This window comes from Eretmochelys imbricata, chromosome 3, assembly GCF_965152235.1.
Source record: "Eretmochelys imbricata isolate rEreImb1 chromosome 3, rEreImb1.hap1, whole genome shotgun sequence".
Classification (NCBI taxonomy): domain Eukaryota; kingdom Metazoa; phylum Chordata; order Testudines; family Cheloniidae; genus Eretmochelys; species Eretmochelys imbricata.
The window spans coordinates 22,542,747-22,557,896 of NC_135574.1; the positions used below are offsets into that span (position 1 = coordinate 22,542,747).

The 15,150-nt window shown below is 39.0% G+C and overlaps 1 protein-coding gene across 1 annotated transcript in view; it reads left to right on the forward strand.

Annotated features, from left to right (window-relative positions):
- WDR35 (WD repeat domain 35) overlaps nucleotides 1-15,098 on the forward strand; it is an 83,772-nt gene extending 68,674 nt beyond the window's left edge. The window contains exons 20-27 of the mRNA XM_077812493.1: nucleotides 3,965-4,111; nucleotides 6,174-6,306; nucleotides 6,979-7,089; nucleotides 8,122-8,286; nucleotides 9,761-9,901; nucleotides 10,371-10,527; nucleotides 11,204-11,444; nucleotides 11,769-15,098. Of these exons, the coding sequence (XP_077668619.1) occupies nucleotides 3,965-4,111; nucleotides 6,174-6,306; nucleotides 6,979-7,089; nucleotides 8,122-8,286; nucleotides 9,761-9,901; nucleotides 10,371-10,527; nucleotides 11,204-11,444; nucleotides 11,769-11,919 (1,246 nt within the window). The 3' untranslated portion in view covers nucleotides 11,920-15,098. The remainder of the gene's footprint in view (nucleotides 1-3,964; nucleotides 4,112-6,173; nucleotides 6,307-6,978; nucleotides 7,090-8,121; nucleotides 8,287-9,760; nucleotides 9,902-10,370; nucleotides 10,528-11,203; nucleotides 11,445-11,768) is intronic.
- Nucleotides 15,099-15,150: the final 52 nt, after the last annotated feature.

The window sequence follows — 15,150 nt, forward strand, 5'->3', positions numbered from 1 at the left end:
CTATCACCAGCAGGAGAGTGAATTTGTGTGGGGGGGTGGAGGGTGAGGAAACCTGGATTTGTGCTGGAAATGGCCTAACCTGACGATTACTTTAGATAAGCTATTACCAGCAGGACAGTGGGGTGGGAGGAGGTATTGTTTCATATTCTCTGTGTATATATAAAGTCTGCTGCAGTTTCCACGGTATGTATCTGATGAAGTGAGCTGTAGCTCACGAAAGCTCATGCTAAAATAAATTGGTTAGTCTCTAAGGTGCCACAAGTACTCCTTTTCTTTTTGCGAATACAGACTAACACGGCTGTTACTCTGAAACCTGTCTTTACACAATGTGCATGATAATCAAGTTAGGCCATTTCCTGCACAAATCCAGGTTCTCTCACTCCCTCACCCCCCTCCAAAAACCCACCCCCATACACACACAAACTCACTCTCCTGCTGGTAATAGCTCATCCAAACTGACCACTCTCCAAGTTTAAATCCAAGTTAAACCAGAACATCTGGGGGGAGGGGGGTAGGAAAAAACAAGAGGAAATAGGCTACCTTGCATAATGACTTAGCCACTCCCAGTCTCTATTTAAGCCTAAATTAATAGTATCCAATTTGCAAATGAATCACAGACATGAAGGTCGCTATCTTAAAACAAAAAAACTTCAAATCCAGACTCCAGCGAGAAACTGCTGAATTGGAATTCATTTGCAAATTGGATACTATTAATTTAGGCTTAAATAGAGACTGGGAGTGGCTAAGTCATTATGCAAGGTAGCCTATTTCCTCTTGTTTTTTCCTACCCCCCTCCCCGCAGATGTTCTGGTTTAACTTGGATTTAAACTTGGAGAGTGGTCAGTTTGGATGAGCTATTACCAGCAGGAGAGTGAGTTTGTGTGTGTATGGGGGTGGGTTTTTGGAGGGGGGTGAGGGAGTGAGAGAACCTGGATTTGTGCAGGAAATGGCCTAACTTGATTATCATGCACATTGTGTAAAGAGTTGTCACTTTGGATGGGCTATCACCAGCAGGAGAGTGAATTTGTGTGGGGGGGTGGAGGGTGAGAAAACCTGGATTTGTGCTGGAAATGGCCTAACCTGAAGATTACTTTAGATAAGCTATTACCAGCAGGACAGTGGGGTGGGAGGAGGTATTGTTTCATATTCTCTGTGTATATATAAAGTCTGCTGCAGTTTCCACGGTATGCATCTGATGAAGTGAGCTGTAGCTCACAAAAGCTCATGCTCAAATAAATTGGTTAGTCTCTAAGGTGCCACAAGGACTCCTTTTCTTTTTGCGAATACAGACTAACACGGCTGTTACTCTGAAACCTGTTATTTATACAGATAAGCCAAAGCCAATTTAACATAAGAGACAAAAGGAAGAGAAACTGACAAATATACATACATATCTTATCTTATTTGCATACTAACGTTTGCCAATCTCCTAGCTCAGTAGGAGCTTGAAGTTAATTAGTTTGAGGACCCATTGTCTCACACTTGTTAATGTTTCTCTTCCTGACAACTATATTTCAACAAACCCTTCAAGCAGCATTTCTTTAATGAATTATAATTTAAATATAATTCATTCTACTTTCACACCAGTTAACTAGTTGCTGTTAGTTAGTTAAATCCTACATTCTTTGAATTACACATACATGTTGCTGGGTTTTTAAATTAGCAGTAATCACATGGGAGCACACCATGGATGACATTTGGACAGCTCAATGAAAACTTCTGCTTAAGGGTTATTGTTTGCTTTTGTTTTGGACTAACAAATTTTTAGAATTTAAAGGAATGAGGTAGAAAATAATATTGAAAATATTATAAACCAGGGGCGCACCCTGAGCTGGAATACTGTTTAGGTCTGGTCATCCCATCTCAAGAAGATGTAGCTGAAATAGGGGTTCAGAGATGGAGGACAAATGAATCATAGAATCATAGAATATCAGGGTTGGAAGGGACATCAGGAGGTCATCTAGTCCAACCCCCTGCTCAAAGCAGGACCAATCCCCAACTAAATCATCCCAGCCAGGGCTTTGTCAAGCCTGACCTTAAAAACTTCTAAGGAAGGAGATTTTACCACCTCCCTAGGTAACGCATTCCATTGTTTCACCACCCTCCTAGTGAAAAAGTTTTTCCTAATATCCAACCTAAACCTGCCCCACTGCAACTTGAGACCATTACTCCTCTTCTACCACTGAGTATAGTCTAGAACCATCCTCTCTGGAACCACCTCTCAGGTAGTTGAAAGCAGCTATCAAATCCCCCCTCATTCTTCTCTTCTGCAGACTAAACAATCCCAGTTCCCTCAGCCTCTCCTCATAAGTCATGTGTTCCAGACCCCTAATCATTTTTGTTGCCCTTCGCTGGACTCTCTCCAATTTATCCACATCCTTCTTGTAGTGTGGGGTCCAAAACTGGACATAGTACTCCAGATGAGGCCTCACCAATGTCGAATAGAGGGGAACGATCACGTCCCTCGATCTGCTCGCTATGCCCCTACTTATACATCCCAAAATGCCATTGGCCTTCTTGGCAACAAGGGCACACTGCTGACTCATATCCAGCTTCTCGTCCACTGTCACCCCTAGGTCCTTTTCCGCAGAACGCTGCCTAGCCATTCGGTCCCTAGTCTGTAGCGGTGCATGGGGTTCTTCCGTCCTAAGTGCAGGACCCTGCACTTATCCTTATTGAACCTCATCAGATTTCTTTTGGCCCAATCCTCCAATATGTCTAGGTCCTTCTGTATCCTATCCCTGCCCTCCAGCGTATCTACCACTCCTCCTAGTTTAGTATCATCCGCAAATTTGCTGAGAGTGCAATCCACACCATCCTCCAGAACATTTATGAAGATATTGAACAAAACCAGCCCCAGGACCGACCCCTGGGGCACTCCACTTGATACCGGCTGCCAACTAGACATGGAGCCATTGATCACTACCTGTTGAGCACGACAATCTAGCCAACTTTCTACCCACCTTATAGTGCATTCATCCAGCCCATACTTCTTTAACTTGCTGACAAGAATACTGTGGGAGACCGTGTCAAAAGTTTTGCTAAAGTCAAGAAACAATACATCCACTGCTTTCCCTTCATCCACAGAACCAGTAATCTCATCATAGAAGGCAATTAGATTAGTCAGGCATGACCTTCCCTTGGTGAATCCATGCTAACTGTTCCTGATCACTTTCCTCTCATGTGAGGCATGAGCCTCTCATGAGTGGAGGAATGAAAGTCTTCTATATATAGACTGGGACTTCAAGCTTAGATAAAAAGGGACATGAAAGAGGTATCTAAAATAACAAATAGTATAAGGTATGTCAGTGGGAAGCTTCCATTAGCTTTTCTCATACTAGAAGAACAAGGAGACATCCAATAAAACTGAAGGGGAACAAATTTAAAGCTGATAAAGAAAATAACATTTTACACAATACGTGATTAACCTGTAGAGGGCATTCTGTGTCAGTGAGGCAGAATGCCTCCCAGAGCTGTTTGTTTGCACAGTATGTGACACCCCTTTAAGGGATACAATGTATACCCTTCCTTATGGCTGTACAGTGGAACTAACCAGTGGTGGACGACCATGATTCTGCTTATTTCCTGACCGCTTCTGGGGAAGAGCATTTCAGTAGCAGCCACTACACAGGGGGCTGGAATTCTGGGCAGTCCATTATTCCCTTCCCCACCACTATGAAAGCTGCATAAAGACCATCACAATCTAGCTCAAAGTAAGTAATTTTCTCTTTCAAATATACTTAAAAGTCTTTTTAAACATATATTCTTATTTATTGAGCTGTCTAAGGCATAATAACTAATCATGGTTGATTTCCTTTAAGTTTTATGCGGTCTCCAGGCCATAAGTCTTTCATTTATGTTCACCTGCAGGGGTAGTATTTCTGAACACTTTTGTCAAGAATTTCTGCAGCTATTTTATTTTCCTTTTTTTTAATCGTCCTCAAATATGTTCTGATATTTATAGAGATCTTGCTATTGGTCTACGGATAAAACTGGGAGACTGGTTTCGAGTATTGCAGCTATTGAAAACAGGCTCAGGCGATGCAGATGATACTCTTCTTGAACAAGCACATAACGCTATTGGAGACTATTTTGCAGACAGACAAAAATGGTATGTGTTATAGCAGGAAATAATGAAGTGGTGGTAGCTGTCTCAGAATTCAGACTCTCCTCGTAAAGCTCAGCACAGAGTATGAGGGGCACATTTGGGAGCTGGAGTGCAGTGTGTGTGAATGTGGAATGAACTGGCATGATCCAGCCCTATCACCCTGAAGAGCTAGTAAGTTTCAGAGGGCATGTGTCCCACCACTACTTGCAGCTTTGAAATTCCACAGAGAACTGTTGTTTAGAGTGGGGAGAACAGAAAAGCAATAATCCCAGCTCTGCCAGGAATCCAATCACTAAACAATTTCTTCAACTTTGGGGAAAAAAACAACCTAGGCAAACAATTTTGTTACACTACAGTTAAAAGTTACGAGTAAATATTAGTTACAGAATGGCCAAAAACCTTACAAGTATGTTGTAGTGAAACAAACAAACAAAACAAAAAAGAGAGAGAAGACTGAGGAATTTCAGAGCTAAGGTTAATCTTAAACCCAAACTTCTCACAGTATATAACTGCACGCTTAAGGCCACCAAAACTACATTAACTCTGCCACTGTAAAGGAGTCAGCTCCCAGAGAATTTAAAGGCCACACTTTTGGGTGTCCAACTTTAGATGTGAAGGCTGTTGCCCCACTCTGGCACTTTGAGTGCAGAAGGTGGAGGCCTGCAAGGATTGTAAAAATTAATACTGGCCACTCCACGCTTGTATTAAACTCATAGAATCATAGAATGTCAGGGTTGGAAGGGACCTCAGGAGGTCATCTAGTCCAACCCCCTGCTCAAAGCAGGACCAATCCCCAACTAAGTCATCCCAGCCAGGGCTTTGTCAAGCTCCCCAGGTTACAGCTTTTTTCTGACCTTGGATGGGTAGATGCTGCCACCACTCAAGTGTAAAAAAAACCTTTTAAGAACCGAGGAGGACACACTTGGGAGTTCGTTCCTGTGGGGTACCCTCAAGCCCTTTCAGCCCCCCCTCTGGGGAACAGCTGAGAAAGAAAACAAAGGAAATCAGCTGTTGCCACCAGCTAATTAAACAAATCTCTTAGGACACAAAAATCCAATCCTGTTCTTAAAAAATAAAAGGTTCATTTTATTAAAAACAAAAAGAAAGAAAATACATTTAGAATTTAGGCTTTTTGCTAGATTTAAAAAAAACAATTACAAGGATTAAGCATCAAGGTAGCTCTCTTAAAGTTTACAAGCAAAACAAAAGAACCTGTGGTTAGCACAGAGGAGTCCACAAACCATAAAGAAATAAGAGATAAACCTAATCGCGTCTTCCTAGACATTTCCTGATTTACTTACATATCTGGGGTTTCAAATGAGTAGTGTCTAAGTATGATCTGATGATTTTCATACCTGGCCCAAAGCTTTTTACAGCATAGTTCCAGCCCTGTCTCTTCTCTGAGAGAACAACACAGACAGACAAAGGGAAGTTTTTTCCCAATTTTAAAAAGTTCTACCCTTCCCATTGCCTCTTTTGGTCAGGTGCCCACTCCCTTCCTTTTACCTATGGACTTTTTAACTCTTTACAGGTAAATCAAGTAGAGAAAAGCTACTAACAGGGGTTTTATAGCTAACTGGCTGGCTGGGGGTCCATAAAAAGGAGCTTATCCCCCCCTTCATTTATCACACATCATGGGGCCTCATTTTTCAGAAATATTGAGCACTTGCATCTCCCATTGACTTCAGCTGGAATGAAGATCAGACTATGGGCAACTAAATTGAGGCACCCAAACAGTCAATTTCTGAAAATGGCATAAATAATTTGTCCACTCATTGTAGATGGAGTAATATACATCAGGTTTTCTGACTTTCCACCTCTGCTCTAGCCATTGGATCCTGTTACTGCTGCAACATAATGAAGCTAAATTTCTTGAGCATTCTATAATAGCTGTATTTCCGTTGTTTATATAATGCCAGAAAACGTAGCCAACTGGTGAAAATATTAATTTTTTATTTACAAATCTATGCTTAGTGAACAAGTTATTTCTTAGTGTTTAGTCAGATGGCACTATATTAACATTTAAGTTTGTTTGTCTTAGTAGGCTTTTTTTTTTCCTCCTTAGGATAAATGCTGTACAATATTATGTACAAGGAAGAAACCAGGAACGTTTAGCTGAATGTTATTACATGCTAGAAGACTACCAAGGACTAGAGAATCTGGCTAACTCACTTCCAGAAAATAACAAGTTACTTCCTGTAAGTATAAGAAAATTATTATGGTTATTTTGGTTTTCAACATGTGACCTTGTCTGCACTAGACTTTTTTTTTTTTGCCCCAAATTTCTCATGGTTGCTACCACTGGTTCAGCTCCCCTGGCAATAGCAACAGCGGGAATGTTAGTGAAAGGTGAAGATTGGGGTTATTCCTGATCCTGAAAGAGGGAAAGACCCTATCAGTATGAACTGAAGTGATCCACTGAGTAACAGCTAATTAAAAATTAGTTTGATTTGTATGTTATTCCAGAGTAGATGGTAAAGGCAAATCATGTTACTTGAATGTCCTTTAGGCTTATTACACTGTTTTGGACAAACACAGCCATAACCCCCTTCTTTCCCAACCCTATTCTGTTCTGCTAAATTTTCCAATATATGCACTAAATCCTAGGAGGAAGAATCCCTACTCCCCATAATTAAAAGATGGTGTTCTGCCTTGAATCACTTTTCATTGAAAACCAATGTAGATCTGAGAAACAGGGTGTAAGAGCAGAATATATTTCTTTAGATTACTGCAGTGTGTTTTCTCTCTTTATAATCTGTAAACAGCATCAGTAATAAAAATTCAGAAGCTTGTAATAGGATTACAGTTACTAAAGGACTGTCCCGAAGATTTGGAAGGAAATGGTAACAAGATTGTGATGTCTTTTGCAGGACATAGCTCATATGTTTGTCAGAGTGGGCATGTGTGAACAAGCTGTGACTGCCTTTCTGAAATGTAATCGACCAAAGGATGCAGTAGATACCTGTGTACATCTCAACCAGGTGAGAAATTTGGCAGCTGGCAGAATGTGGTCTTGGAATGAAAAAAAGGATTAACAATGGGATTTTTACCTCTTAGTCCCCAGTAAGATTTCATTTCATATTGGTCATCTGATGGCTCTTCAGTACCCTTCAAAACTTCATGCCTTAGTGCTTAAACCAATACCAACTGTTAGGGTATGAGACCTTTGTGAGAGGCAGATCATACTACATGCTGGTCTACACTAGAAAGTTAGGTTAACCTAGCTACATTGCTCAGGGATGTAAGTTAAGCTGACCTAAGCCTCAGTGTAGACAGCACTAGGTTGATGGAAGAATTCCTCCATCAGCCTAGCTATTGCCTCATGGAGAGGGGGATTTACTCTAGCAATGAAGAACCCCTTCTGTCGCTGTTTTAAGAATCTATGCTACAGCGGCACGGCTGCATTATCCGTTTACCAATTAGGATCATCATTAGCTATCTCAGGAGAGAAGCCAGGGACTGAATAGACATGGAGAACCAGATCCACAAAGGGACTTCAGTATTGTGACACAATGACTAACTTTTAGGTGCCCAGAAAATCACAAGAACAACATTGCGAACCACAAAGCCTGAGTTAATGCCTAGGCTCCCTATACAAAACATGGGGAGAGAGAGATGCCTACAAATATGATCCACAAAAACCAGTGTGCTTCTGACGGCTACACGTTGAGGCTTTTTCAGAGGCTTCCAACAGTCAGTGCCAATTCTGACAATAAAAAAAATGTTGCTTGCTATGTACTTTGCTTATTAAAATCATAACTTCTGTTTCCCTGCGTAAAACACGATAGGATATTTTGACTATAAGGAAATAGTCATTCCAAATGGCTACAAAAATGAACACAAGGTTGTCGATGGCATAAATATTTGTAGTTGTATTGTATTTACCCGTTCCTTTGACATTATTGTAGTAATGTTCTAAAATGATGTTTTAGCTGTTACACATGAAAAGTGGGCTCTTAGTGTATATTTGAAAACACATGAAATTGAATAATTCTGACTATTCTTATTTCCAGTGGAATAAAGCCGTTGAGTTGGCTAAAAATCACAATATGAAAGAGATTGGATCCTTGCTAGCTAGATATGCATCTCATTTACTGGAAAAGAATAAAATCCTTGATGCCATAGAACTCTATCGTAAAGCCAACTATTTTTTTGATGCTGCTAAACTCATGTTCAAGGTATTATGGTTTTTTATTTTATGTGATATGGACCAGTCAGAAATAACATTATAATTAGCGAGCATCAGTTGCTTTTGTGTAGTGTTCAAATTTTCCAGTGTTAGCTATTTGTTCCCTGGAAATAGTTATCATTATACGGAAGCCACCGTAACTACAGAACTATCATATTAACAAGTAATCCCAGTTAGATATCTTTTCTTCACTTCCTGTCAAAAACTCTTGCTCTGTGCTGGTAAGCTTCCGAGGTGGGTGCAATGATCCCTGTGTATAGTCTGAATCAGTTTGTAACCAAGTTGAAGTTTATAAAGTGCTTTTGACATTTTTTTGGTGACAGGCACTATATAAATATAATTGTTACAACAAATGTTTACAAATATATTATTTCTAAAACTGTTTCTCCTCTCATGGCAAAAACCCTAGTCCTCACTGATAGCTATCCATTTGTCAAATTTGACTTTTAAAAATCCAGCCACTTTTAGTTGCATGAATGCAAAAAAAGTCTACAAAACGTATTTTTTATAAAAGGCAGATATATTTTTAGTTTTGTTTTTTCCTTCCAGCAAGGTAATAGAAAAATGGCTATATTATTTTTTATCAAACTTTCTAAATTTACCTCTTGACTTAGAACAAATATGAGAAATTTCAATTCAAAATGTAATGTTTTTAGAAAGTTCTAAGTACGTTCGTATAAGAATGTTTAATAGAAGTACCTCTTCAACTGTAGCCAAGCGTATCTACTGCAGTGATGACTTCAATACAGGATCAAGCTAAAGGACTAGCTAGACTAAAGGGAATGAGCTCTTATTCACTCAGAAATAATAGCAAAGAGAATTCGAGAATAACTGACCAAATAAATGTTTTCTTTCAAGTTTGTTCCCCTTCAAAGGAATAGAAGAATAATACACATTCTTGTCATGTTTAGAAACATTATTGGATTCCTAAACTCAATATTTTTGTCTTAACCTGTTCATACAGTTCCATTTTTTGTTTAGGCCCCAATTGTACAACATGTTTCTGCCCCTGCATAGAGTACCACTGACTTCAGGGGTCCTTCTGCATGAAGATAGTTGCACGGTCAGGTCTTTATACCTGAATTGTTGCTGAAAGGAGTCTACTATTATAGAGAGTTCAGGTTGCCATCTTGGGGAAGATTCTCAGCTGGTGTATATAGGTGTAGTTTCATGGACTTCAATAAAACTATACTGATTTACACCAGCTGAGGACTGGCTTTATGCACCTGCTAGCCACAGACCTAGAATATATAAATTCTGCACTTAAAATCTTGAGAATGAAGTTCAGCTATATTGGTTTGTTTGTAAATTAAATTCTAATATTCAAGTAAAAATGGACTTTTGACATAGCTTCCTATGGTACATAAAAGATCTTTAATATAATTTTAGCATATCGTTGTAAAAAAAGAAATAGCATTTTCATTTTTAGAGACATAATTTTTCATGTTCTTTATTTCTTTAAGATTGCAGATGAAGAGGCAAAGAAAAGGACTAAACCTTTACGAGTCAAAAAGCTGTATGTATTGTCAGCTTTACTTGTAGAACAGTACCATGAACAAGTGAAAAATGCACAGAGGGGGAAAGTTAAAGGAAAGAGTTCAGAGGTAAAGTGTCTCAAATGCTTTCTATGGTGTTGTAGCCATGTCAGTCCTAGGATATCAGAGAGACAAGGTCAGGGAGATAATATCTTTTATTGGACCAACTTCTGTTGGTGAAAGAATGAAGCTTTTGAGCTTAGACGGAGCTCTTCTTCAGGTGACCTGAAGCAACTGGAGCAATTTAATTTGAGTTTTGTAACTCTGTCACTAAAACATTATTTCAAGCACAAATTGTGGGCCAGCTTTTCAGACATGTACTGAAACTCTGTAATTTACACAGATACGAATGATTTTGCATGGCTGAAAATTTGTACTATATAGTATAAATAGTGAAATTCATTTTAGGACAATATATATATACATTTTCCTAAGTTAACATAGAAAATAGGTATAGTGACTAGAAAAATCTCTTTTCCCTCATCTTGCTGTGTGTTTTAAACCAAAATTTTTACCTGTGATATTCCTTTGATTTTAGGCTACTTCAGCTTTAGCTGGTTTGCTAGAGGAAGATGTTCTTTCTTCAGCTAATCGCCTCACAGATAATGCCTGGCGAGGAGCTGAGGCTTATCATTTTTTTATACTTGCACAAAGACAGCTCTATGAAGGTTATGTAGACACGGCAATGAAAACAGGTAGGATTTATTACAGTACAGATGGCATGAAAACTGAAATCAGTCTAAGCCACACAAATCTGTAAACAAATTAATTCCATTTACATTTGTCATGTTTGTTCCATCCATTACCTGATCCATGTAATGTAGAACATGAAAAATATAATTAACAGTGTTGGAACAATCATCAGCAGGTGCCAAGTTAGTTGCCAGTTTGAGCATCAGGTAGTTCTACAGAATAACTACCAATTTTACCGAAACATCTAGGGGCTGGTTACCAGGAGATGTCTGAAGTTTAACTTGTCACTATCTGACAAGTTTAGATAACAAATCCCATAGGGTTGTTATTGACCACACACTTATGTGCATTGAATGATGCTTCCATGAAGCTCACATCAGAGCCCTGGGGCTGCAGAGGAATCAATAGATGTTAGTTGGGTAAGTTGTGCCTTCTACCTTCTCTCCGTATTGAAGGGTCTAATTCAAACACTTCATTTTCAATTCACAATTAAATACAAAGTTTCTTCTTTAAAAATAGGGAGGACTATCTATGCTCTCTACTATTTTCATTGGCTTTATTTTGTTTGTTTTATTTAATCAGGTAATTGATATTAAGACGACAATTTACTAGTACAATTAAGTTGTTTTTGTGTTCAAGGGGACATGTTGTAACTTTCTCATTCTTTTCATTTGCTAGCTCTTCACCTGCGAGATTATGAAGACATTATCCCTGCAGTTGAGACCTATTCCCTTTTGGCTCTCTGTGCATGTGCCAATAGAGCATTTGGTACTTGTTCAAAAGCCTTCGTTAAACTGGAATCCTTAGAAACCCTTAGCCCTGAACAGAGACAGCAATATGAAGATCTTGCACTGGAGATATTCACTAAACACTGTCCTAAACATACCAAAAAATCTGATCTGGATGGTCTTCTGGAGGGGTAGGCTGACTACATTTTGGTTTTGTTAGTATGATGATAGAAGTTTTCTTCCTTTCATTTGATATTGGGAGCGGCTGGCTCTAAGTGCTGATGCTAGACTAATGTATATACTGTGTCATACCAGGAAGATTACCATACCTGGCCCTATTAATAATATACACTAACACGTGATTTAATTATGCCGTACTAATAAAATGATGCAGACCTAAGTAGAGAAAAGCTTAAATTTGTTACAGATGGCCAAAGAAAGTTTTGCAAATTATTAAACTACTCAAGCAGGTTTCATCTAAAGCTCTGTGTTTTTTTTCTCTTTTGTTTTTTTAGTGGAGAAGGGAAACTTCCAACGTGTGTTGCAACAGGAAGATCTATCACAGAGTATCAATTCTGGATGTGCAATGTGTGCAAGCACTGTGTGCAGGCCCAAGAAATAAGCAATTACAACTTCTGTCCTTTGTGCCATAGTTCAGTGACATAGTAAAAGAAAAAGAATTGTGAGTGTGTCCTTGTATATGTACCATTACAAACATAAAAAAGACTTCAAGATTTCAAAGTGTGTTATGAAATGTAATACAGGCACTATACTGTTACAAGATGCTACTAAGATTATAGAGAAAAATCTTTCTTAGAAAGAAACTAGAATGACAAGAGTCCCAAAAAAGATGTAATTGTGAACCCTCCTTTATAAAAATGAGTTAACAGGGTCTTTTCTAAGACTAAAAACAAACAAAATGAATGCATGCTTATCCCTATCTGTGTTTCCTTTGAGACACTCTAGGGGCTTGTCTGCCAGGTAAGTTAGTAGGCAGCAAGCTACGGTATAAATTTAAAATTCAGTAGCTACTCTGCATTAACTCCCCATGTGGATATTCTTATTGAGCACTGAGAGTGCCCATGGTGTTGCCGGAAGATTTTGATTCAATTATAATAAGCCCGGGATGTTGCTTAGAAACACTGCTTTTAATTTGAAACCCTTTATTTCCAATTTATCTATTCGGGTATTAAAGGTTGTGGCCCTCCCTAAGGGATTTTTCAGGGAAAGCCACAGTTAGCCAACTTTCCCTTGAAGGACATGGATACAGCCCTCCGATCAAGAATAGGCAACAAGCAATAAATTCTTTGAAAACAAGAATAATATTTGTTTAGAAGTGATTAGTTACAGTAAAAGTAGAGAGAGAGGTAATAAAGTTACAATATAAACATGAAGCGGCATGGCAAATAAAGACAGCACTACAATCACATATAGTATAACAATATAATCACACGCTTAATACTCTATATCGTATAACAAACATATAACAGTATATGAATTAACATTAAATACTTAAAAACTAAACATGCACCAAGTGCTGATTAGACAATCATTAGATGGGTAGGGAGATCTCACTCTGAGCAGAGGCATCAAGCTTTATTTACACTTTAAACCCACACGCTCTAGGATGCTAAAAGACAATTAAATGTACAGAAGCCTTCTTAAAAATCCTTCTGAATCATCTTACAAAGGTCCTTCTGCTCTGTCTGAGGCTAGGGTGCGGTGCCTCGGGAGTGTGGTCTGGTAGCGGGCTCTGAGCTGCTGCCTTCTCCTGAGGTAGTGTCTCCCCTCAGGCAGGAGAGACAGAAGCCTGTTGGTCACTGCTGCTGGGCTGCTGCGGAGGCTTCCTGCTGGCTGGGTGGCAGAAATGGCCGTTGCCAGGGGGCGACCCTGGACTCCTGGGTGGGCTGCTGCTGTTGCTGCTATACCTGCCTTTCAAGCAGCCTCTTCTTTGCTGGGTTTTGCTGATGCTGCAGCCGCTGTCCTGTAAGCGCTTTTCTTCCTTGGAGGTGTTTGGTAGACCTCTGCTCTCTTGCTGGTCCTAGTCCCCTGCAGAGCTGTAGCCTGCTGGCTGCTGCCTTTATATATGATTTCAGCTTGTTAGCTATTAATTTATTATCGTAATTCAGCCAATCAGCTTTCAGGGATTTGCATATGCTAATGCGTGGCATGTGAATCGACACATGACCCTCAAGCTCAGCCAGTTTCCAGAGATTAGCATATGCTAATTAGTCACATGTACCGAAAGCTCTTTCCCTGTTACATAGACTTCTATGGGCTCAATGCATCCCTATGGGGTTTTTCAGCTGACCTTTGGTGGAACCCTAGCTACTTCCTGTCTGGAAGTCCCATTGGTTTCTGTGGGCAACAGTGTATTCCTATGGGGTTTTGCTGAGTCATTCCCCATCAGAAGTGATGTAATACCTTGCCCTGATTGCATCATCCCTATTCATTTCTGTGGGCTCCCATGTCTTCCTATGGGATTTCCCACTACATTACATAACCCTATGGCCACCATTACTTTATTTTCTAATTTAAGCTATTATTAATTTTTATTTAATGAAAGCTTTATTTTTAAATCTAATCACTGTTCTAAGCATGTCAAAGGTTCCGGACACTACCCCACTCATTTTATGTCCAATTAAACAATTTTATAATTTTTCTGAATTTAACCCCCTTCTGAGGTTTTTCTGCAGATTTTCCCATTTACAGCTTGATAAAGCATTTTGGGCAACAGAGGCAAAAATCTCGCCACGATGGGGTGTTTAAGCTTAATGCGCTTTAAAATGTATTAAGCTAAAGTGCACAAAGGCACTTTTAGTGTACAGTAAGCTTGTCTACATGTGGAGTTAGTGCAGAACAACAAATGCATTGTAACACCCTAGCTTGCTGTTAATTAACTGCTCCATGTAGACAAGCTCTTAGTTATGGGAGCTTCATTTTTATAATATACATTCAGTAGAAAAAACACTGGTTTTCCCAAAATACACAAATGGACTCTTGGAGTAAAGAATTTCCAGATGGGACCAATATTGAAGGAGCAGCCTTTATAACCTTGATATCATTCTTTTGTACATTTTCCTATAACTTTTTTTTTTTTACTACAATGAAAATATTCTAGTCTAGTTATAGTTAGAACCAAATATTTATGCTGCAGTCTTTTTTCTAAACACATATTTACAAGTACAGTATCGACAAAGGACCTCTAAGAGGTGATCTGTCAAGAAACTAGGGTTTATAATCTGAATTCTTGGGCTCTCTCTCTTTTGGATCTGTTAACTGTTTGTTTCACACTTATATAACCAGGCTGAATCACCCATGGTTAGTAATAACAGAAACCAGCTACCAGCTGACAGCTCTTAGTGAACTATGTGATACAAATTAGCAGCCTCAATCAACTGGTAGGCAGATAATGTGTTCATATCACACTGTCATAACTGTCATCCTTGTTTGGCAGTATGAATGGCGATTGAAGGGATATGGAGATTGAATTAGTCTGTCATCCTTCCTACTTTGTAGAATTGAGCCACACTGCAGGCAGAGTGTGGGGAAGCTTGCACTGCAGCTGTACATGTTCTTCAAATAGATAGAGCACTTCAGTGTTCAGTCTTGTCAGTCTGGTATCTTTCACAAGCACTAAATTCACTTTAAGGAGGATTATATTTTTGAGGAAAGCTTGTCAGGAGTCTTGTTTTCTCTTGGTTTGTCTTTCTGGGTGAATAATTACCTTTGTAATATCCATAAGTTAAATCTTTGGTTCTTTTGAGTAGTTTATTCCTCCTGTATGGAAAAACTTTATATATGAAAAATATACCATGAAATAAAAATCTGATTTTCTACACTGATACTTGGATGAGCTCTCTCTTCTTTGGTTTTCGAGCTATAGATACTGATTTA